This window comes from Musca vetustissima, unplaced genomic scaffold (assembly GCF_032173495.1).
Source record: "Musca vetustissima isolate MV318-11 ecotype Yass unplaced genomic scaffold, APGP_CSIRO_Mvet_v1 utg7804, whole genome shotgun sequence".
Classification (NCBI taxonomy): domain Eukaryota; kingdom Metazoa; phylum Arthropoda; class Insecta; order Diptera; family Muscidae; genus Musca; species Musca vetustissima.
This window is the reverse complement of record NW_026887929.1, coordinates 331329-356721: the sequence shown is the minus strand read 5'-3', so window position 1 is coordinate 356721 and position 25393 is coordinate 331329. Positions and strand designations below refer to the sequence as shown.

The following is a 25393-nucleotide window of genomic DNA, read 5'->3' as shown; positions in this document are numbered from 1 at the left end:
ACTCGTATGTGCCAACATTCCTCTGTCACTTTCGTTGCATGACGTTGATTTTAATAGTGGTTGACGCATAACGTGATAGATGATTTTATAATTATAGTTAGAAGTCAACGTACTATTTGCTGATGATTTGTATATATTTGCACATATCAGTATGCATGCCAATTGCGGGTGTTTGATCATGCAATTCACAAAATGTGAAATGCGTATAATAACCGGTTTGAAAAATAATAATTTTTTGATTATTCAATTGTAAACTGAAGTGAAAGTATTAGAAAATGAAAATTCTAATATCTCATTGTTTCAATGAGATTGTTTATTTTCCATTCAATAACAAATAACTAAATTTACATGTAAAGAACAACTAATTTATATGACATATATTAAACGAAATGACAAACAAGTGGCATTTTATAATAAAAAAAAAAAAAACATTGAATGGAAGTGTACCATAAGCCTCCGAAACATTGTGCACATTTAGAATGAATATGTTTTACGAAAATCCTTAATTTGACATGTAAACTGTGTTTAGATTTACGAATCCACTCTATGTCAAATGTCAATTCCATTGCGTTTACGTCAAATATAATTCATTGGATTTGTGAACATAATTATCGTATCGTAGTAAACAATTTTATCGACGATTAATTGTTATTTTTTTATAAAACATGTTCTGTGTAAATGTGGTCCATGGCCCAATAATCAGGCCGTTTGACAAGGCCAGATAATTTTACATGAGCTATCAAAATTAGAGTATGAGGGATTTTAAACCTAAATTGCCAATAACGATTGTTTCTAACACGACCTGTTTAATAGATAGCCTTCAGTACTTCCAGGAAACAGCATGCGCATCAAATGACTTTGAGGATTACGAGATTTTGGCGCAATTTAAAATGTATATTTCATAATAGGGTAATAAAATAGAAGATTAAAGTGTGTTTACATTGTACCGTGTTTCGTTAACCCAGTGGGTTTATATTGTCAATTCTATTACATATATGTCAAATAAATCCTCTTAAGGGAACCCCACCCATTCTCGATTTTTTATTTTTAAGATTTTAAATGGGCTGGTAAATGAATACCAATGCTTGTTAAGGTTTGTAACTTGGCACATATATATTTGAAGATTTAAAAAGGAAGACAAATAATTTACCAAAATTTGTTGTTGTTGGTTTGTTGTTGTTTTTTGGGTTCAAAGAAAAGTCCATATTTTTGATGGCGGGCATGATAACTCCTCACTGGAACATCGGAATCCGAAAATTCCAACTGTGTTAGAAAGAGGACATGTTTGGCTCTCGTATGAACTAGGATTATTGACTTCGCAATTAACAAAACGGCGGAACTTTGAAAATTTTTGTATGGAAAATCGCCTATTTTTTACCACAAACTAAGTTAAAAAATAAGGAAGATCTTCACCGATTAGCTTTATCCTAGTTCATACGAGGGCTACACACTCCCAGAGAAACGTGTCAAAATTTAAAACCGATTGGAATATTAGTTTTTGAGTTATCATGCCCGCCATTCGTTTTGAGAAAAACGCGTTTAAAGTTTGAGAAGCCCTTTAGCCGTCACTTGATGCCGACACAATAAATCGGCTATATCTTCAAGAGTTCTTGAGATTTTCACTTGAAATTTTGTAGGAACATTCTAGAATTAGAGTAGATTCGAATTATATCAAAAAATTTTTTGACATTTGGGGGGGGGGGGGGGTCCCCTTAAAGTTAACCCGGTAAAAAGTTCTAATGTACAAGCAGTTTTAAGCAAATGTATTAAGGTTACTTATTATTAAATGTCAAACTATAAAAGAATTTCAGAGTCGTATTTGATTTTTTTTTGCCAATTTTAACACGCACACCTGAAATTATTTTGTGTGTCTTCCTTTCAGCGATCAAAAAATATAAAAATTAAAACATCTTCAGTAAGTGTGTCATTATTTTTTAACCAAGGATTGTATGGAGGTGCATTCCGCAAGGTCTTCCTAGCGGAAGAGGTCTTCCTGAAGTCTACAGACAAAAGGTGTGATTTAATCATGTCATATCTGACAAAGATCGACAGAGAGAAGAAATTTTCTAAAACCTATGTAGATGATGAGAAACACCTAATTGGGCGCTGCGCAAATTCTATGAGGATGACGTATGAGAACTGAAGAAAATAAATCGTTATTTTGTAGTCCAAATGAATCAAATAATTATAAAGAAGAATGTTTCCGACCTGGAAGATAGTTTTAAGAGTTATCTTCACAAAATCACTTTCATTAAAAGGAAATATGTATTTATGGACTTCGTATTCTTGTGGTCTTTCATTTAATTCTCGGAAGAAAAGATCGGATTTTAAACCCATTTTTAAAACTAATACACTTCCTTAGCAATAATTGAGTAGCACGTACTTTAATAGAAACAAGAAAATATCCAGCGTTTTTAGTTTTGTGTTGAAAAAATCTCAAATAAACACAAACACTTGTTGTGTATATTTATTTTATTTTGGCAGAAGAGGCCACACGTGCATAGTTGCTTTTTTGTTATTCACCTCAAGCTGCCCTACCTTGTATTATTGTACCATGGCACCACGTAAATATGAAAACTGATTTGATAGAAGCGCAGGTTAATCAGTTAACTATAAAGAAGAAGTTCCTAGGTCGACTAGCTTCAAAAAAAAAGCGTTTACGAGAGAGAAAGAAACTTGCTTCCTTTTTTAGAATTCAGGAGCACATTTAATAAAGAACAATTTCAAATTGTTCCCAATTTTCCTGTTCGGTGATTTTTAAAAACATAATTTGTAAAATTCATATTGACACTAGTATTACGTTGGAATCAATTCAGCTGGGATTTGCTGTTACCTTTTATAATTGTACCATGTACTTTTCCCTAAACCCTTAAAATAGTAATTAACACTAAATTAAAACTAGACAGCTTTACTCAAAAAAAAAAAAACTCAATAACAAAAAAAAAAAGTCGGACAGCTAATCGTGAGATTGCATTACAATGATATTGCATGTTACAATCAATTTTAAAGTTGTTACAATTTCTATTTTTTTTACTGTATTGCATAACTTCGAGAAATGACAATAACAAAGGGAAGATTCGAAGCAAAAAAGGGAAGATCAGAATCTTATGTGTTCACTAGACATGTTCAATTGATCAATCACAAAGTTATCTTCATTTATATCGCAACAGATTTTTGAAGTACGCAATTCGGTAAGTTTTGCTAAAAAACAAGGATGTTTTAGAAAATATAGACAAAACTAAATTATAAATAATGCTGAAAACAGATATTGATATGATGTGTCACAAAAATATGACAAAAAAGATATTTAATTAATAAAATATTAAATTATGATAATTAATGTTCGATAAGTACTACTAGAAATACTACTACTAATCGGAAATGAATGAAATAACGTGGCGGTTACAATGGACAATTTATCACCGAATACAACTCTGATTTATGAGTGCAGAAAACTTTTGCGAATGTTTCGCCAGTGTGAAGCATGACATTTTTTCTTGTGTCTTTAATGTTTTTGAGATATGTAAGAGCAATAATTTTTATTCTTTTTTCAGGTTTTCTAAAATATGATTTTGATTATTGTACCTATAGTCATCATACTTCTTCCGCTCTTAGTAACGATATATATACAAAATAAACTGGACTATTGGAAAAGACGTGATATACCATATGTCAAACCTCTACCCCTTGTCGGCAATCTAAAAGATCTCTTTTCCTCCAAAATAAGTTTTGGAGAATTATTTCAACGACTCTATGAAGATGAACATGTGAAATCTTCTCCAGCCGGAGGAATATATCTTCTACATCAACCAGCCTTAATATTACGTGATGCTGATTTAATAAAATCCGTTTTAATAAAGAATTTCGATAAATTTCAAAATCGTTATGAGGCTGCAGATGCAGTTCACGATGCCATGGGATCTCTAACATTACCTTTATCAAAATATTCCATATGGCGGGGATGTCGTAAGAAAATGTCGGAAATGTTTACCACGGGAAAAATTAAGTTACGCATGTATCCGCTAATGTTAGATGTTGTAAAGGAGTTGGAATGCTTTCTATCAAAAAAATTACAAAGTGAGAAGGGCAAGGGTGCCATCATTGAAGTAAAGGAAATGTTTTCCCTATTTACCACAGATCTAACATCGATTTTGCATTATGGTGTTGATGTTAAGGGTCTGAAGCAAGGACATTCGATTTTAAGGCAACAAACATTGGATTTATTTAATATCAATTTAATCCGGCTATTCGATTTTTTCATGATTTTCTTTCTTCCTCACCTAACGCTTTGGGTTAGAGCCAAGGTATTTAGTAAATCCTATATGGAATTTATGCGTAATTTTACCTCGAAAATATGCAAGGAGAGATCCCACCATTCGACATCTTTAAAATCCCAGGGAGATTTATTTGATGTTTTATTAAAATTCCAAGCGGAATATCAAGAAGATCCTCTACACTATTCACAACACAAAGATTTTATAGCTTCCCAAGTTGCCATATTTTTGTTGGCCGGATTTGAAACGTCTTCATCAGTGCTGGGATTTATCCTCTATGAATTAGCCAAACAACCGGATATACAACAGAAATTGAGACAGGAATTAAAAGAAGGATTTGGTGAGAAAACTGAACTGTCCTATGAAGAACTTCAAGCCTTGCCATATCTTCAAATGGTGCTCTGCGAGGGTTTGAGAATGTATCCCGCAGCAGCATTTATTAATCGTGAATGTACGGCGGTATACGGATTTCAATTAAATGAAGATATTTTTGTACCCCATGGAATGCCGGTTTATGTTTCGATATTGGGTTTACATCGTGATCCAAAGGTAATTAAGTCTTTACAATGAAATTTTTAATTTAAATACTGTAAATTTTTTAGTATTGGCCTGAACCGGATCACTTCAATCCGGAGCGTTTTTCTTCTATGGCAAATATTAATCCAATGATTTATCAACCCTTTGGAACTGGACCGCATGCTTGTATTGGCAGCCGTTTGGGTCTTTTACAAGTGAAATTGGCCTTGGCACATACCCTAAGACTTTATTATGTCCAGACTTGTTCTCGTACTGTGAAAAATATCAAATTCGATCCGAAATCCTTTATGCTGCAGGCCAAAGGTGGAATATATTTGAAATTTTTTCGAGATGAATGATTAATTCCAATATAAAAAATAAATAATAGAAACAACGGCTGTGGAAATATTTTTGTCAATAAAATCTTAATTAAAAAACTCCCACTGTGCCAAAATCACTCTATAAAATTGTTTAGTAAAAAGCATTTTTAATTTGGATTTCATATCCAATAATTTCGCAATTTATAACTATTTTTGACAAATAAAAAACATGAACATGAAATATTTATTTTATTTGATATGTTTCGGAACCTGCATAATGAACATTTTATTGTAAAATTGTAAAAAATAGTAGATTCTTGCGGTACGGGAACTGACCAATTATTAAATAGTCAATTACTGTAAATAAAACCTCAACAAAATACCTCTCACTGTGCACAAATCACTCCATAAAATTGTTTAGTTTAAGGCAACTTTAATTTAAATGTCCTTGTCTATAACATGATAAATAAAATACATGAACACACCTAATAAAGTAAAATGCCTTTCATTCATATATAATTATTTATAAATAATAGTTATTTATTATAAAAATAATTATATTTCATAAATCCTAACCTAACAACGCCATCTGTCATTCATCTGACACATTTGTTGCTCCCCTCACCTCAACCACAACCAACTTCAGTCATATTTAAACAAAAAGGGCGCCATATTTTGACATTTGAAGACAAAAGATAAAAACCACCACCATACTCCACCATTTGCTGATCATTGTGTATTGCCGGAAAATATAACGTTCGAATTCCAACAGATGAAAGCGTCACTCGCGTGAGTAAACGATCAAAAATCAGATATTAGAAAAAAAAACGTTCGAATTTTTTTGTGACTAATTTATTACAACTATCGCCACTGCTGCGCCACACTACGAAACCATTTTGTGAAAATGTCTAACATTGCTGCAAAGAAAGTCTTCATCCAGATCGAGTCGGCGGCCGAACAGCAGGAAAATCTAAAGAATCAACGGAAAACCCTGAAAGTGTTGCAGGGGGTAGCCACCGATAAGGAAAACTTAACTGGACGTCCACAAATAGACAAGCTGAGTCGCCTTAAAGCAGCCACCGAGACCACATTGTCTGCCAGCACAGACTATGCGAAACGTAAGAAGGTCGAGACACGAGTTGCTGAGACTCAAACGAGTCCCAATAAATCATCCAACAACAAAGACGAAACGACGTCGTCGAAGAAAATCACCGCCGAAGACCTAATTGGTGAGGCCAAACCGGGTGAACATTATTGGGAACGTTTGGCTGAGAAACGTCGCGAAGCCTTGGAACAGAGCCTTGAAGAAAATCAACGTCTCTATGAACGTATTGAAGGTTTGGAAGAGGAATTGAACACTTCGCGCCAACAATTGGAAGAAGCCAAACATTTGGTGTCTGTTCTTACGGAGATGCTGAATGAACCCGAAGGTGACGAAGAAGGTGAGGAAATTGAAGAAAAAGATCAAACAGAATCGAATGAGGATAATTCTTCGGATGATTCAAATGATGCGACACCGACCAAAGGAGGGAATAACAACTAATGCCTCTAGTTAAAGTGAATGGATGGCAATCGACATCTATCGAACTAATTCCACTACATTATTAAGTCGCATATAATATTTTAACCAAACAAAGACTTAGAGAGGTTGGTGTTGGATCTTTTCCCGACTTCATCAGCCCTTCTATATTAGTATGTATTTTCAAACAATTTCCTTAATGTTTAGAATTGAGTTTTTATCAATGATATATATTTAATTTAATGTTATGTTAACACTACTTTACAATTGTCACAAAATGGCATTGTCCATACTTCAACTGCTATAGTTTTAAGTTAGGTTTTTTTATTGTTTTTATAAAAATTATCGAATATCATCAGTTTGTAAATCAAAATCTTAAGAGTTGTAATTTAAGGTTTTTGAGAACTCAATACTTTTTATCTCAATTTTGCAAATGCCCTCGAAGAAGAATCACAATTAGATTTAAGGATTTTTTAATTTTTTCTCTTCAAAACAACCATTAATGTATTAGACGAAAACAAAAACCACCCTGTCAACTACAACTAAACATCTTGTGTTATTTTTTATCTATATTGAATCATCCTTGTTATAAAAAAAACAAAACTATTGAATTTTTTATTAAATCATATACCTTTATAGAACTATTTTAATAAACTAATTGTATTAACAAGATTTAATTGTGAATTTGTTTTTGTATATCAATACAAAGTATTGAAAAAGTCCATTGACATAGAATTGAAGAATTTAGAAATAACTGAGAAAAGCCTGTTCGTTCTTTTATGTCATGCCATCTGCCTAGCACACTTTCCTTCAAGATGCCCTATGAAAATACGCATTGCTTTTCAATGGATAAAGAAGATCGTTGAAAATCGGATAAACACAATTTTTCAACCCCCACATTTTCTAGGAAATATTTTCACTTTCCGTGAAGACCTAACTCAGGTACATAGCTGTAATGAAATTAAATCAATTTTCTCCTACCACCATGCAACACACATTACGTGGCGTTAATTAAACAAAGGATACACGTTTTGTAATGGTTTCTTGTTTTTGTTGGAAATAACGTCGTTTTTTATAACCTCAGCCTTATGAGGGTATATACACTTTGATATGTTGAAAATGTGCCTCATCGATATATTGGTTTTAGACACCATGTTTATTAGGACTAAATCCCTTTCAGACAATTTGGAGTCGAATTACAAATGTCCGTCCGTCTGTCTGGCCGGCTGGTGCGCACGATAACTTTCGAAGGGATCAAACGATTTCGTCCAATCTTTGAGCATCGTAATATTTCAGACAAACTTAGTTTGAACATGGGGAATACTGGTCCACTTCTTCTGGTACCTCCCCCACAAAATGGTCAATATTGTGCTAAAAATTAATTTTATATCATGCGACTATCCTATCCAAAGATGAGACCAATTGGTCCACTTCTTCCCCACAAATGGTCAACATTTTCAATCAATCTATTTTCTTTAAATAGGGACCCATTGGCCCACTCCTTCTGGTACCTCCTCGACAAAGGGTCAAAATTTTCAATATGTGTAAATTCAATATCAGACGAATGGAACGTCTGGGGGGCTACTCTGTATTGCGATGCGTGAGAAAAATTGTAACGCATCGCGTAATTGGTACTCTCTAATTCGTTTTCGTATCTCCTTTCGCATCTACTTTACGCAAATGTGGCATCACCGCACTCTGTAATACGAAAACGCATGTCAAACTCGTTCGTTAAGCGCAAATATCTTGCGTTAACAAAATAGCAAACGCAAAGGAAGCGAAACATATAAGTAAGCTCCATTAAAGGTTTTATTTATATATAAATTGTAAATTATTTTAAGTAAAAGGCAAAAAAGTCACAGTTACAGACTCAGCAACGTCAGTTCCTAACTTCAGTAGATTTTATGGGGCAACACAGTGATTTGGCAAAGGGACAGTTGCAGAGTTCAAATGCGAAACAACGCGCCAACAATTTGTGGACAAAACTGTCTGATGACCTCAATTCAAATTGACCTCCTGTAAAAGATGTCGGGGGTTGGAAAAAGTAAAATATTATTTTTTTATATAAAATGTGAAACTATGTGTGCATATTTATAGGTTGGTGTTGATAACCACCTTGTTCAAGCAATTTCAAAGCAGCGGCCACTTTTATTGGAGTTGGAATTGTTGTGGATCTATTTGAAACGACGAGCGTTTGAAAAATACATAAACGAATCTTTATTGAGACATTATATATAAATCTATAAAAATTAAATATTTGAAAACATTTGTCACATAATTCGTACTTATATTTTCATACCCGTGGTCACTTAGGGAGAGTATATTTGATAGATCTCATAAAATTCTTTTTTTTTAATTCGTTCATCATTTTTGTTTAAAAAAAACACTCGTACCACACAAAAATATGTTTTCATTTACAATTTTTTGACGTTTCCTTTTGTCATTCTTCGTTATTGTTTACTTTGTGGCGACAGTGTTGCCCCATTTTCAATTTAGTTTGCGAATGCGTTTGCGTGAACGTTACAGAGTACCAAATTGTACTCTTAACGCATTTAGCTTTCGCATCGCACTTGCTTTCGCAACGCAATACAGAGTAACCCCCCTTATTTGAACGAAACAACCCATTATCTTTACGATGTCTATATCAAGTCCGAAAATGGGACCCATTGGTACACTCCTGGTAACTCTCCCACAAATGGTAAAATTTTCCAACATTAATAAATCTAATATTTGCAAAAGGAATGTCAGTTTTGAACCAAACTTCGCACAACCTATTATCTTTACCAAGTCTGAAGCTGGAACCTATTGGTTCACTCCTTCCGGTACCTCCCTCACAGTTGATCAAAATGTTCAATATTTATATATATATTAACGAAGTCTATATTAAGTCCGAAGATGGGACCCATTGGTCCACTCCTTGCGGTACCTTCCCCACAAACGGTAAACATTTTAAAATTGACATTTCGGGTTTTCAGAGAATAAAATTTTAATTAACATAACCTCACTTTAGAAAAAAAGATTATCCAATTTTAGATAATCTTTAATTTTTTTTAATATTTCCCAAAATATGTTTTTTATATACATACATATTTGGTATATATTTTCGAGGCAGATATTCCACTTTCCATATTTTTTTTTCTTTTTGCATAAATTTTATCGCAAACATAACCTCAATTTGAAACAAATTTTGCAATTAAGTAGCTTTAAAATGACATATGCAGTTATAGTGGTCATTGACCCCATATTGCTTAAATAAATCTTATAACAATTATTTCTAATTTTCAATCGGGTTCGGCGGGTTCAATGCTTTCGATATTAAAATTTTCAAAGTGCAATCTACCACCTTTAAATACTTTGCATGCAACAGAGTGTCAAAAAACAATACTTACTTGCAATTATTTCATCAACACCTTTAATTAAATAAATTATTCTCCATTAAATGAATTTCATGCATCATCTGCGTTATTCTCCAAAAAATGATTCACAATTGTTAAATTACTAATCTAGTATTTTGAAAAATAATAATAATATTTTATTTGAGACAGAAAAATAATTTACAATATAAATTCCCATATTATACCTTTTATTCACGTATGGTTTCTTTAGAAAACGAATCTCAATATAATTTCATTTTTATTTTCAACTTCATTATCATTTAATGATCTTGGAAGCCGGATTTAACAAATTTCTCTTCAATATCTTTGATGCGACAACGCACCTCGGGTGCTGAATCTTTTTGGAATTTCGTTAGATTTTCGTCGAAATTTTGTTTAACCAGTGTTAGGTTTTTCAAGTCTTTGACCTCGCTAAGGCGTTTAATTAGTATTAAGACAATTGTTAAAGCCTCTTTGCGTAAACCCGTATGGGGTATGCCTGCAAAGAAAATATAAAATTAATTCCAAGTTAAAAATTATATTGAACTTTTTGTTACATACCTGCCGCATAGCTAACAGCTGATAAAACACTTTCACATATTTTCGGTACAACAACATCCCTTTCCATTTCCTTGTCCACCTTGACCTTCTTTTCTTTGTTGCCAGCCGCATCGGCAGATGTATCCTCAGTGGCATTGTCTTGTTTACCCAATACATGCAAACGTTCGGTATATTTAGCCAAGGCTATGAGCAAACTAACCTGAACCGGCCTTGTATTATCCACCAAAATTGTTGAGCAACGTTCCGCAAACATTATCTGATATTTTGCTTGAGTATCTGCAGAGTTGCGGGGCCATGCCTTACCCAATGTTTCACACACCACCTCCTTAAGTTTATTCAAGATGGTGGCCCTCTTGTTACGTTCATCTGTGGTCAAATCCTCCTCCTTATCATCATCGCCATCATCATCTGAGGTAGATAATTTACGTAACGCCTTTTTATCTAAAATTTTCCACAACATATTGTAGACTTCCTCGAAGCGATCGACTTCCAAATCTTCGAGAATGTCACCCAAACAGGGTAAAACTAAAGTGCGGTATTGTGGTTCCTCCTTGCGACATTCTTTCATTGCAGATTCCACAATACGTTCACACACTTCGTGTTTACGATCGAGACCCTTGCAAAGGGCTGCCAAGGCTTGTAGTAGGCGTTCTTTTCCCTGAAAGGTGCGTCCCTGCAGACCATTAATAAGTAGGTTTATTAGTTGCAAACGATCTTTTTCCTCCAAAGTGTCACGCAAACGTTTGGCAATTGTCTGTATGGCATTGGCCGCTTGGGCTTTTCTCGACCAACTGGCATCGTTCAGAGATTTCTCCAACTTGGGTACAATAACATTGAGGTTCATACGTATACCAGCATCACCGGGACTAACTTCATTCCACAAATCACGCCATGATTCAATATTTGATTTATTGTCTTCATTTTGTTCTTCATGCATGGCAAAGAAAATTAATGGCAGGGCACTGTCCAAATAGTCTTTTATTAATTCATTGTGTCGTTTGTTAATCGATTGTAGAACTTGTACAACGGCGGAACGATGTGAGGTATTTTCCATATATAGTTCATCAAGTTTGAGGAACAAATTGCGTACAGATTGTTCCTAAATTGGAGGAGATTGTATTACTTTCCTATTTCGAATAAAGAAAGGTTACCTTACCTTTGCAATTCCAATCAAATGGCCAATGGCACTGGCATAGTACTTTCTTACGGTGGCATTGCGATCCTTGAGACCCACAAAACAGGCTCCCAAATATTTACCCACCAAGGGTGTCATTTCTTGGCTCAGACGAATGCTTATCTAGAATATCAAACCCTCAATTTATATAAAGATTTCAAGAAGGGAACAAATTCTTCTGTACATACCAGACATATAAAATGGGCACAGGCAATTTTGGTGCCCAAGTTGACGGTGGTTTTTACCAAGTCCAAAATGGCTGGGGTCATTTTTTCCAATGACTCATAGTCTATGAAACGAACACACTAAATAAAAAGAAGAAATAAATTAATCTGCTTTAAAAGTCAAGCGAAGGATTGCCCTACCTTAGCAGTTGTCTCTGTGGTGTGATGGGATTTGGCTGCCTCTGCCCTAATGGAATCCACTTTTTCCTGGGCATCATGATCAGCACCCAAACGTGTTGAAAGATAAGACAACTTGGAAGACTCCAATTCACCGGTGGCTTTCAAAAGGCATGGTATCAGAGATGGCAAATGTGGAGCTATTAAAGCTCCCGAGGAGTCAATCATTTCGGATATAGTTTTAATGCTAATCTTGCGTATATCAGCCACCACATGGGTTACACCAGTTTCCAAAAGGAACGGCAATATGGAAGAGGCCACAGCAGAGCCGGATTTGCCATGATCCGAAGAGGCTGCGGTGACACAGAGCTAAGGGGAAGAGAATTTTCAAAATATATATTCAATGTTTCGTATTTTATTTGAAAACCAATACCTTACTAAGAAACAGAGCAGTACCCTCGGCAGCCAAGCGGGTGCCTTCATGAATATCATCCATAACACGAAACAGCTGAGTCCACAACTCTTTTAGCTCCGGTTCAGGGACTTCATCTAAAAACAAAAATTGTTTTTAAAGAAAATATTGGTAACAACAATGGCATACATACCCACATCCATGGCATTACTTTTCGATGGCGAAGCAGCAGCACCTTTCCGTATCCTTTCCTCGGTACGTAAACGCAAACCATTTGGCCTCCTCAGCAAATCTCTAATGGCCAAACAACAAGCAATACGAACACGCCATTCATTAAATGTTAGATTATCCAAAAGCTCTCGCAATATTTCCCAATAATATTGTTCCACAACTTCTTTGGGTTCACTAACGATGGAATCCCATATGGAAATCATGGAGTTTTGGATTTTTGGTGTCGGGTCGTATTTATAGCGATAAAGACGTGGTATGATTTTACTTAAATACGGCTGCATTTTGGCCTTTGTTTCACTTGAAAGGGATTTTAAACCAAATGCGGCACCCAGTTTACTGGTCCAGGCGGCATTGTGATTGGCCAATTGCATAAATTGATAAATCATTTCGGGTTGATTGAGATCAGAGGCCAAGGAACAAAGTTCTTTGTAGGTGGTAATGTTGCCTCTGAAATTTCAAAACTTCTTTAAGAAAATACCCACTTAAAAAAATGTACGGACTTACCCTGTCGGTGTTTTACCCAGCATACCCTCGGCAAAAAGTTCGGTATCTTCATTGACTTTATTAACTTTGCGTTTGCCACCCATCAATTGATCCAGCAAGGAATTGGCCAATTCATTTTGGCTGGTGGGATCGGATAAATTGTAAACCAAACCCAAACCACGAGAGGCAACATCTTGGACAAATTCTTTTATAAGAAAAAATAATTAATGAGAATCCGAAAAAAATTATTTATTTTAGGTTTACTTACCACTATCATCGGACAATAGCTCCGTGAAAGCATATTGCAACATTTGCTTTTTATTGAGCACAGCGGGACGATAACTGCAATTTTTGATGACAGCCAAAAGCCACACTGAACACGACTGGCGACAATGGGGATTTGGTTCGGGCACCAAGCGAATTAGAGAATTTAAAAATGTTTCAAATGCTTCATCACTGCAATGGGGATTAATGAAATCTTCCGAAGGTTTACCCTCACTTATATCATAACCACATAAGGTGGTTGCAATGGCATCCGAAATGGCAATATTAAGGGCAGCATCCTTCTGAATTTTAACCAATGATAGGAATTTCTCTAAATTTCTTTGGGTAAAATATTGACCATCACCAATGGCTAAATTGCCCAAACATTTGGCAGCTTCAGCACGAATTTTTGGTCGAACTGAAGAACTTTTCAAGAGTCTATGGACCACGGTGAATATGAAATACTTTGTGGAACCAGTTGCAGCTGAAAGAAAATATAGATAAATAATTTAATTCATATTTAAAGCTCAGGTACTTATGGTATTTTTAGATGGCATATATTTGTGTTGCAAACTTACTGTACTCAGTCATTTCCTCGTCATCATCATCATTGTCGTTATCGGGTTTTTGGAAGGTTATCGACAATTGAACATTGGGTATTTCCGTCCATTTGCTGATCATTGAGAAACATTTTGCCGCTGCCGATATCAGCAAATCTTGTGGTCCTTTCACCAAAAATTCAGCTGGAATGTAAAGAGATATGAGGTAAATAATTCCGCCATGAAGTACATTAAAAAGGTCAGTACCTATTACTTTAATGGCATCCACAAATTGCGACCAATTTTGATAGTCTCTATTCTCGTTAGCATTTTTATATTTTTGGATTATGCGGCTAAAGGCATGACCCATTACCAACAACCAGCCATGCTTATGTTCCAATGAGCGTTGGGCCAAGTCCTTGAGGCAATCACCAATCTTTAGAAGAAAATAATAAAATTAAAATCATTCTATGAATTGTGATTTAGATAATAAATCGAAATACCTGAGCATTAAATTCATTGTCATCAAAACCATAGGCCCACAGAATACCCACAATTTGGGCCACATTTGAACGCATATCTTCTGAAACATCCTTAAGGGAATTGGCAAGGGGTTCCAATAAATGCATTTGAGATTTACACAACAAGTCCGGTGTAACATTTAACAAATCATAGAGGCACAATAAATTAGATTCATCTGAAATCATTTAAATATTTATAAAATACTGAAATAAATTCAAAGTAAACAAAACCTACGTCTCCTAGCCTCCACTGCCTTTTGTATGAACAACAAATATTGATGCAATTCATTGTTTTCCGATTCCTCATAGTTACACATGATATATTGTTTCAACTTATGTTGGTACTTTGTATCACCGGGGGCACAACGAGCCCCGGCTGAATACCACAAACAAATACGCAAATAATCCAATATCTAAAGATAGAGACAATTAAAATATAAAACACATTTTAATGGATTTAACACTTACCTCTTCATACACCTCCAATGTAAATGGTAACTTGGTACGTCCCACAACCACTGCCATATTCTTTTTCAATCTCTTCTCGGCAATTTCATTGACATGATGCATCATTGATTTAAAGCTGGGCAAGACAACATGTCTTTGTTCGGATATCAATTTATTGAAATCTTCAATATTTTTATCCTCATTTATGTATTCAATTGAAGATAACATTTGATAGTTAATGTGATCTTTCTTGGAAACACCATACAAATATGAGGTTACATTTTCACGCAAGGAGTTACTGGAATTAAAGAAAAATTATCAAAAATTAAAATATATCTGTAAAAATTGTGCTTACCGTTCACCTGCAATAAGTAGCAATAAATATCTTGAGGGTGCATAGTATTCCGGATAACAAGTGGTTAAAAATATACTGGTAACATTTTGTACAATGTTTAGTTTAGATTCAGCATTATCCGAAAGCATAGCCAACAATAAATGTTGTTGGCCAGTCAGCTTGACCACTTCATCTGTGGTACCCTCTTCGGTTTTATGTTCTTCAGGTTTCCAGGCAAAGGCTGGAGCCATTGCCACTAAAGCTTCTCGAATGGAACTGTGTAGATCAGGTGGTGAATTGGTTAAATGATTAAAATAGGATAAGACAATTTTTAAATCCTGATTTACGGCCGATGGGCATGTACGCGAGAGTTGGGCCAATGCAGAATAGGCTGCATTCTGGACATCATTGGGTTCGGTGGAATCTTTGCCAACGAGTTTGGAAAAGCCCGTCAAAAGTACCTTAGATACTTTGTTGATGATTTCTATGGGACCTCTGTAAAAAAATTGTAAATATTTAGTAATATATATTTTTTAAATGCTAAATGTCTACTTACTCCTTTATGAGATTTTCAGCAAATTGCAAAGACAAAACCATACATTTCTGATTGGTGTTGGTTCCGAAGAGACCCTCAAACACCACTTGAATGCCTTTGGGTACACTTATGCCCTTGCCATGACATTTAATAAGATACAATAACAGTTTTTGCCTAACACGAGCACAGCATGGTGTTGTCTTACGTTCAGCAATGTTCGAGCCATTTCCCGAAAACAGAGAATACAAAGGCATGGTAACATGAGGATCAGTAAAATCTAATACTGTAACCACTTTACTAAGCTCTCCAATGGCCGGAGTGGCCACACTAAAACGGGTATCAGCCGAAGCCAAAACCAACAGCAAGAAAATATCCAAATCACTGAACATGCCCGAGCATAGTAATCGGACAATGCCTTTTTTAATCTAAAAATAATAAAATAATTAAAATTTTTATTTTAAAAAGGAAATGTGTACACACATTTTCCAATTCCTCAGCCTTCCAATTATTCACTGTGACCCTTTTAAACGAATATGGACTCATGCCGGGTGGTACACCTTGTTCTTGAGTAACGCCATAGGGCAACAGCAACACATCTTGCAGGAGAGAAAGAAAGTTTTTCTTTATTTCCGGTTTGTCATCCAAACCTAAAACTTCCTTTCTTTGGGCTGGATCATCTGGTAGTTTGATCTCATTTAAATCAGCCAAAATTAACATAAATAATCTACAAAGGATAACGTTGTTATTAATAAAATTGACATATTCTGTAAAAAAATACATATTTACTTGTCCTGATAATTCTCCAGTTTGCCTTCACATCCGATCAGCTTGGCTGCCAACTGTGAACGAGATTCAATGCTCAAACGAGGATAACCCATGGTTATGAATATAATGGCGAAGTTCTGTAAAAATGGTGAATTGGCTGAGGCTTTGTATTGATCAATTAAGGCCTCCACGGGAATTTGAACCAATGGTCGAGAACTTAAACGTCGCTTGATGTGAGTCAGTACCTCCACAACCTATCAGAAAAATATTATTGCCTGCTTATTAGTTAAATGATATAATTATATCAATTGCAATTACCTTGTTGCGTACAGCATCATGTGGTGATGTTATTTTCAATATAACCGGTGTCAAAAATCGTCCCACACATGCTTCCAATTTCTCGTCTGTATCGGCACAGCCCAAACGCAACAAGACACGTTCCAAGAGTTCTGCAAGCAAAAAAACCAGGAAATAAATAATGCAAATTCGGCAACAGAGCAAATGCTATTATTCGAATAAGGGGACTGCATCAGCAAGAAGGGGAAATGTTTGCGTGAACATCCATGATTCATAAATTTCAATCTACGTCCATAATATTTTGTAAATCCCAAGGAAATACCAACTATTCCTTACCAATTTCCTCACTGGCCATTGTTTTGTTTATATTCTCCTCAATTTGTTACACCAATGGGACTCCTCTATATATTTGGGATATAGTTTTGCTTTTCTTCTTTTAACAGATTTACACACTTCAGAACTACAACTTTAATGTGTTGCTCTGTTTTTTAACTTTAGAATATTGCAAGTTGCAATTTTATTTAACAAATTAAAAGTTTATTTTTGCAATATCATTGATTGGATCAAAAGAGACAACGACGTTAAAAGTCAATAGTGGCTTTGGCATGAACAAGAAAGACCAAGCCGCTCAGTGAACGTGATTGCTTTTTGTGCTTGTTCTTTTTCCAACATATGTTGCAAGGTATTAGGGATCTAAAAGTCGACTTTTGACCAATCAAGTAAATGGACTTTGCCAAGCACAGAACACAACAATGAAAAGCGCGCCAAAAAGCGTTAATCAAATTTACAACCAAAAGCAATTGTTTACCTTTATAAAACAGTAAGTTGACGTAGTGAAATGATAAAAATTATTTTAAATTTGTGTATATTTATTGTAGATGTACCATGATCATCATAAACAGATTATCTAAGGTACTTTTGACGGGATTTTCCAGACTAGTGAACAAAGACTCCACCAAATGTAAAGAATGTAATGCCATCAAAAATTGCAGCTATCGGCCACCTGTGCTCAATAAGAAGCAAATGCTGCAATATGCATTTACCGACCTATTATCCGATGATAGTGGTAAGTAGACCTATAATTAATAACATTTTTTCGGATTCCCATTAATTATTTTTTTATAATACAATTTTTCCAAGATGTTGCCTCTCGTTTGGATTGGATTTGGTTTACAATTTATCTGATCCCACCAGCCAAAAATGAATTGGCCAATTCGTTACTGGACCAATTGATGGGTGGCAAACGCAAGGTTAATAAGGTCAATGACATTACCACTAACAAAGAACTTTGTTCTTTGGCCTCTGATCTCAATCAACCCGAAATGATATATCAAAACCCAAAACTCAATGATTTCCATATGGGATTCCATCGTTAGTGAACCCAAAGAAGTTGTGGAACAATATTATTGGAAAATATTGAGGGAGCTTTTGGATAATTTAAATTTTAATGAATGGCGTGTTCGTATTGCTTGTTGTTTGGCCATTATAGAGAGGAAAGGATACGGAAAGGTGCTGCTTCCTCGCCAACAAAAAGAAGTTGGTATGTATGCCATTTTGTTTACCAAAATTTTCTTTAAAATAAAATCTTATTTTCGATGAAGTCCCGGAACTAAAAGAATTGTGGTCTCAACAGTTTCGTGTTATGGATGATATTCATAAAGGCATCCGTTTGGCTGCCGAGAACACTGCTTTCAATGTATTTCATCATAATAATTACGAAATATTGAATCTATTACCACAGCCTCTTCTGATTATGGTAAATCTGGCTCAGCTGTGATCTCCTTCTAGAAACAGATTAACAAATGTTGTGGCTGACATTAGCAAGGTTAGTATTAACACTTACCATTCCATGGTACCATGCCTTACCCTGAAAATCCCCAAAGTAGAATATTAATTATTTTAAAATTAAACATTTAAATTCGAACTTCAAAGTCCGTAACTCTAGTGGACTTAAATCTGACTGTTGTCTAAATGAAAGTTGGTCAATGTTTTTGGGAGTAGCTTTTTTTAAATATCCTGCCCAATTTGATGAATTATTAGATCAATTACTCGCTTTATAAACAGTTGTGTGCATATTGCATTTTGGGGTCCTTTGTGTGACAAGGTTTTGCTCTTAATAGCCTTCTAACCTTTCCGAAGAAAAAAACATTCTACATATTCCCCATTCAATTCATAAATTGTATAGACCTTCTATACATACATATATACACCTTTCATACAAACACCTTCCCCTACATATATGTACATCCATAATTTCTTAGAAGTGTTAAGCATGTTCTAGTTCCTTTTACATGTTAAAATTTCTCTTTATGCTCCTTTCAAATTCATATGAAAATCCCCCAAAGATATTTGAGGCTTTCGTTTATCGCTGTGATCTTTCCACACGCGCACGAACACAAGCACAGACACACACACATACCCATCCATACATTTATACAAAACATAACCACACATGTCACAGACATACAAAATACATACGTTTGATATCCTTCAAAGCGACATCGCTATGTACGGGTGTATGTATTTACGTATATGGCATGCAAACTTTTGTGTCCACACCTATTGGTGATTGTGCATGCATGCAAGCATGGATGGCTGTGTGGCAGAGCTTTGCAACAGAATATGGTGACCATGCTGCTGCGGGTGGTTGGCTGGTTCGGTCGGTCGGTCGGTCGTTCGGTGTCTATGTGTGTGTTAAATGTAGAAAATTTTACCTTGTACCTGAATGAGTGGTTTTCTTGAACACTGCATGTTCACATGTTTTGTATTCCTAGATATATTGCACACACATATGCATGCATGGTTGTGCATGGATTTCTGTGAAGGCTGATGTTGCATTTCGACTGTTGGTTTATACCCTGATGAATACAGTTTCAATATTCAAAGTCGTTCGCTGGTTCGTACGTTCTCTCTGCTACTTGATGTTCTTGTTGTCGCTTTTTTGTTGTTGCTGCTGCTGAAACAGTCAAGGTTAGTTTTTGTTGTTGCTGCTGAACTGCTGCTGTTTGTGTGTGGAAACATTTTCCCCAGGTATCCATTTGTAGTGGCTTGCGTGTGTGTGTGCAAATAAAAACAAAACAAACGAGCGAACTACTACTAAAAGATAAGTGAGAGATGGTCCACAATGTCATGTATAACTGAGTGTGTTTGTGTGCTCGTCTGTGTTCAAGCTTGATGCATTTGTATGCAATTCAGAAATCCATAAGTCCTTTGTGATGCTAATATTTTCTTCGCTCCCTCCCTCTCTCTACCATTCTAACATCACAGATAAACCTTGAATATTTAACCACAAAAAGAAGAAAATAACCACGTATAGCCGTACATATGTAAATAGTATATGAGTATGTATGTCTGTGTGCGTATGGTTATTTGTTTTATTTATGTATGCTTATGAGTGCTATATCAACATGAGAGCGTATTAATGACGATACAGTGTAAATAGTTTTGTAGGAAAAAAAAAAACAAGAAATCCAAAAACAATATCAATAAAAAGGTCAAAAGTTATGATTTTTGCAATCTTGCGGGATTTAAAGTGAAATTAAAATTGCTGTTAATAGGTTTTAGGTTATGTGTATTAGGTGTGACTCAAGGTGGCGTATGGCGTATTATATTCTAATATTTAATATAAATCATACGCAACATTTTTCCTTTCTTTTTGCATAGGAAAAACCTTATTCAGTTAGGCTAAATTGAAGATTTCCTATTGAAAACCTTATTCAGCCAAGCTGAATTGTAGATTTCCTATGGAAAACCTTGTTCAGCCTTCAATTCAATTCCGACTGAAAATTTCCCATGAATAACCTTATTTAGACAGGCTGAATTGAAGATTTCCTAAAGGAAACCTAATTCAGCCAGACTGAATATATAGGAAACCTTATTCAGCCAGGCTGAATTGAAGCTTACCTATAGGAAACCTTATTCTGCCAGTCTGAACTGAATATTTCCTAAGGGAAACCTAATTCAGCCAGGCTGAATTGAAGCTTACCTATAGGAAACCTTATTCAGCCAGGCTGAATTGAAGCTTACCTATAGGAAACGTTATTCAGCCAGGCTGAATTGGAGATTTTCCATGGGAAATCTTATTCAGCAGCGCTGAACTAAAAATTTCCTATGGGAAACCTTTTTCAGCCATGCTGAATTGAAGATTTCCTATAGAAAACTTTATTCAATCAAGCTGAATTGAAAATTTCCTACAGAAAACCTTATTCAACCAGGCTGAATTGAAGATTTTCTATAGGAAACCTTATTTAGCCAGTCGGAATTGAAGATTTACTGCAGAAAACTTTATTCAGCCAGTCGAAATTGAAGCTTACCTATAAGAAATCTTATTCAGCTAGGCTGAATTGAAAATTTCCAATGGGGAACCTCAACCAGTCAGGCTGAATTAAAAATTTCCTATGGGTAACCTTATTTAGCCAGTCGGAATTTAAGATTTCCTATGGGAAACCTTATTCAGCCAGGCTGAATTGAAGATTGCCTATGAGAAACCTTCTTCAGTCTGGCAGAGTTAGAGATTTCCTATGGAAAACCTTATTCACCAAAGCTGAATTGAAGATTCCCTTCATGAGTTTGATTTTTTATATTGAAAATATTTCCCCAGAAGCTGAATTTGATTCTTTTAAATAGAAAAATATCTTTCGAAGCCGATTAGTGACATTCCATTTTTATCCTTGTGCTGAGTATTCTGTTTAATTTGTATTTGTTTTGTCATACGTCACAGTCACTCACACACACACAGAGAAAACAAAATCATGGTCACTCTCATTCTCTGTGTGTGTGGCAATGATTATGGCTGTAAGGGTTTTACCTCAAGAGTGGGTAATTATCCTTGTAATGTTGGGAAAAATGAAACAAAAACAAATAAAAAACCGAATTTAAATAGGTTAGAAAGCTTTAAATCAATGTTATGTACAGATTTACTGGTAATACCTATGTTCGGATTTTTTTCATTTAAGAGACAAATAAAAGCCATCACAACAAAAAAGCTTTGCTCTTTGTTGTTAAACCCAAAATATCTAGAATAGAATCTCTTCAAAAATTGTATCCTTGTAGAGATTTTTATAAATCATAACCAACATCGTAATAATCCTCGCCATTGCCGTTATTATTATCATCATCGTCATCATCATCAGGACGAGTATATTCAGTATCACGGCAAGGATCTATTGAGTTAAGTTGTTTGGTTAGTTGTTGTTGCTGCTGCTGCTTTTGTTCTTGCATTTCTTTTGTGAACATCAAAAGCCTTTCTTTTCACTACTTTTCTGTGGCTGAGGTACTTTAAAGTCAAGGCAAAAAGATTAAAACAAAGCCCCCCACGGAACATAACAGAACAGTGGCAGGAGATATAAAAGAAGAGGAAGAAGAAGCAGAAGAAGAAAAATCTATCTGTGAAAAAGAAGCTGTAGTATAAATCAAAGCCAACCAAGAGCCAGGTTAAGGTAATAAAAACCCCAATATGATCCATCATCTTCATCGTCAGAAATATCACTGTGTTTGGGTGTGTGTGAAGCTGGTGTAAATATATAAAAATTCAATTATATTGTCTTCGTTTTTTTTTTTTTTTTGGTTGGTTGATGACTGATGGCAACAGGCAAGGTTAGCCAGATATTTTTTGTCATATTATTGAATTTATTTTTATTATCTACTCACCTTAAATGTCTATTGTCAAAAGTTTCAATGGAAGTCGTCTTCTTCGGCTGATGCCTTGTCAGAACCCACAAGTTGATGACCAAGTAGATTGCCTGTTAATGTTATGCTTTGCGGATTTAAAGTAAACTTCATTAAATTTTGGGTTTGATGTTTGCAATGGATGAAAGATTTAAATAGAATATTGGTTGAATATAGAAAAACAGATGCAGACATAGTTAGAGACACTCGAGGAAAAAATTTAGTTAAATATTTGATATCGATAAAAAGTCAAGGTTTTATATTGCGGGATTTAAAATAATATAAAAATTAGCTTATAATAGAGTTTTGGTTGTGTATGATAAATATTATCCAATGAGGAATTTATTCGTTGAGGAACTTCGGGTTCAGATGTTGTTTTTTTTTCTATAGAAAAACCCGTGCTGGAAAAAATATAAATTTCCCATTTCAGTGCCTGAAATTGGAAAATATTTTTTATTTTTTATAAAAAAATATTTAAAATTTATGGATATATTTTAAATCATTTTTATAAATATATTCCTCATTTCTAATTATAGTCACCCTCTATCTCCCAATTTCAGTCCCTGAAATTGGAAAATATTTTTTATAAAAAGAGAAAAATATTTGAAATGTACATTTTAAATCATTTATATAAATATCTCTCTCTCTCTCTCTCTCTCTCTCTTATCATAGTTACTCATTTCCTAAAAATACCTCCTTATTATTTCATTTCCTTATTCCAAATCACGTACATCCCCACATTAACCTAAAAAATATTTTACATTTTAAAAATTCCCCATAAAGGTAGCTTTTAGTTTTTGTTTTGTTTTTATTTTCCGACCCACACAAAGTCCCTTTTGGCATCTACATAAGTATGTATGTATACATCATTATGTCTGCTCATTTGTTTAACACAATAAACTTTCAAAAACCATTTGTATGTATGTTTGTCGGTATACATATATACAGGAACCCCATAACTTTTGCATTAGACTTTTAAACATCATTGTATTCGCATCACCTAATAACAATTGTAATACTCTACAATTCTTACTCTCACACTCACCCTCTCTCCCCCCCTATATGCTTTCCTTGTACAGTTATAGAGTAGAGTACCACAATACCGTTGTGGAGAGCTTTGTTTGTAACATGATTGGGATGTTTGAGTTTATTAAATACCAAGTTATAAAACAAAAAGCAACAACAACCACAACATTTTAGGGAGAGAGAGGGAGTCGGAATGAGAGTAAGAAAAATCACATGTACAGCAACAGTTTTATAGAGACCAGCAAAGAAATTGGTTGATGGTTAATGGTTTACAGAAAAATATCCTCGGGGAATGATTTAGAAAAAGAGTTAAAGGAAAAAAGTTTTCCCAGATGAAATTTTAAATTCAGCTGAATATGGTTTCCCATAGGTAAACATCAATTCAGCCTGGCTGAATAAGGTTTCCCATGAGTAAGCTTCAATTCAGCTTGACTGAATAGGGTTTTCATACGAAATCTTTAAATCAGTTTGGCTGAATAAGGTTTCCTATGGGATATCTTCAATTCATCATGGCTGAATAAAGTGTTTTAAAGGCAAGCTTTAATTCAAACTGGCTGAATAAGGTTTCCATGGATAAGTTTCAATTCAGCCTGGCTAAATAGGGTTTTCATATAGGACATCTTTAATACAGCTTGGCTGAATAGGGTTTTCCATTCGAAAACTTCAATTCAGCTTGGCTGAAAAAGGTTGAATAAGGTTTCCCAAACGAAATCTTTAACTCATCCCAGCTGAATAAGGTTTCCTACAGGTAAGCTTCGATTCAGACTGGCTAAATAAGGTTTCCTATAGGTAAGCTTCGATTCAGCCTGGCTGAATAAGGTTTCCTATTTGTAGGTTTCGATTAATCCTAGCTGAATAAGGTTTCTTGTAAGTAAGCTTCGATTAAGCCTGGCTGAATAAGGTTTCCCATAAGATATCTTCAATTCGTCCTGGCTGAATAAGTTTTCCCCTACGAAATCTTTAATTCAGTCTTCCTGAATAAGGTTTCCTATAGGAAATCATCAATTCAGCTTGGCTGAATAGGGTTTCCCATACGAAATCTTCAATTCAGCCCCGGTTGAATAATATTTCCCATACGAAAACTTGAATTCAGCTTGGTTGAATAGGGTTTCCCATAAGAAATCTTCAATTCAGCCCGGCTGAATAAGATTTCCCATACGATATATCGAATTCAGCACAACTGAGTACGATTTTCAATACGAAATCTTAAATTCAGCCTGGCTGAATAAGGTTTCTCATGGGTAAACTTCAATTCAGCCTGACGGAATAAGGTTTCCTATAAGTAAGCTTCAATTTAGCCTGGCTGAATTAGGTTTTCCATAAGAAATCTTTTATTCAAACTGGCTGAATTAGATTTTTCACAGGAAATCTTCAATTCATCCCAACAGAAAATAGTTTCCCATTGGAAAGCTGCAATTCAGCTTGGTTGAATAAGGTTTTCCATAAAAAAATCTTCAATTCAGCCTGGTCAATTAAGGTTTTCCATAAGAAATCTTCACAATTCAGTTAGTTAACTGGGTTACTGCCGACCAACCCAAAAAATTGCCAGGTACAAAACTCACCGGCTCCCACTAAATGTCAATAACAGCAGCCACTAACAACTTCAGCAACCACTCCTCCCCCTCCAAACAAATAAAAGAAAATAACACGGCAATCACAAAAGCAAACAGCAAGTGACAGGCAAACCAAACCAATCAGGCATAACAACAATAGCAATATACGTACAGACATACACAAGCACAAACCCATACATACACATGTTTTTAAATCCACAAATGGAAATTTGGTGATAA

The 25393-nt window shown here is 34.9% G+C and overlaps 3 protein-coding genes across 3 annotated transcripts; 2 read left to right on the top strand and 1 right to left on the bottom strand.

Annotated features, from left to right (window-relative positions):
* The first annotated feature begins 3566 nt into the window (after positions 1-3566).
* LOC133335710 (probable cytochrome P450 6t3) lies at positions 3567-5149 on the top strand. The gene is made up of 2 exons (XM_061544010.1): positions 3567-4823; positions 4877-5149. The coding sequence occupies exons 1-2, from the start codon at positions 3567-3569 to the stop codon at positions 5147-5149; spliced, it is 1530 nt and encodes a 509-aa protein (XP_061399994.1).
* An 854-nt stretch (positions 5150-6003) lies between these two features.
* On the top strand, positions 6004-6653 carry LOC133335709 (geminin). Its single transcript, XM_061544009.1, has one exon. The coding sequence runs from the start codon at positions 6015-6017 to the stop codon at positions 6651-6653; it is 639 nt and encodes a 212-aa protein (XP_061399993.1). The 5' UTR covers positions 6004-6014.
* A 3630-nt stretch (positions 6654-10283) lies between these two features.
* On the bottom strand, positions 10284-17268 carry LOC133335737 (proteasome-associated protein ECM29 homolog). Its single transcript, XM_061544038.1, has 20 exons — positions 17244-17268; positions 16929-17059; positions 16632-16864; positions 16326-16569; positions 15867-16270; positions 15332-15805; positions 14998-15274; positions 14765-14942; positions 14512-14705; positions 14276-14444; positions 14048-14212; positions 13474-13953; positions 13227-13410; positions 12685-13169; positions 12513-12628; positions 12104-12448; positions 11927-12043; positions 11721-11861; positions 10565-11663; positions 10284-10502 (listed from the first exon to the last, which is right to left on the bottom strand). Exons 1-20 carry the CDS (start codon positions 17260-17262, stop codon positions 10285-10287), a joined length of 5673 nt encoding a protein of 1890 aa, XP_061400022.1. The 5' UTR covers positions 17263-17268; the 3' UTR covers position 10284.
* Positions 17269-25393: the final 8125 nt, after the last annotated feature.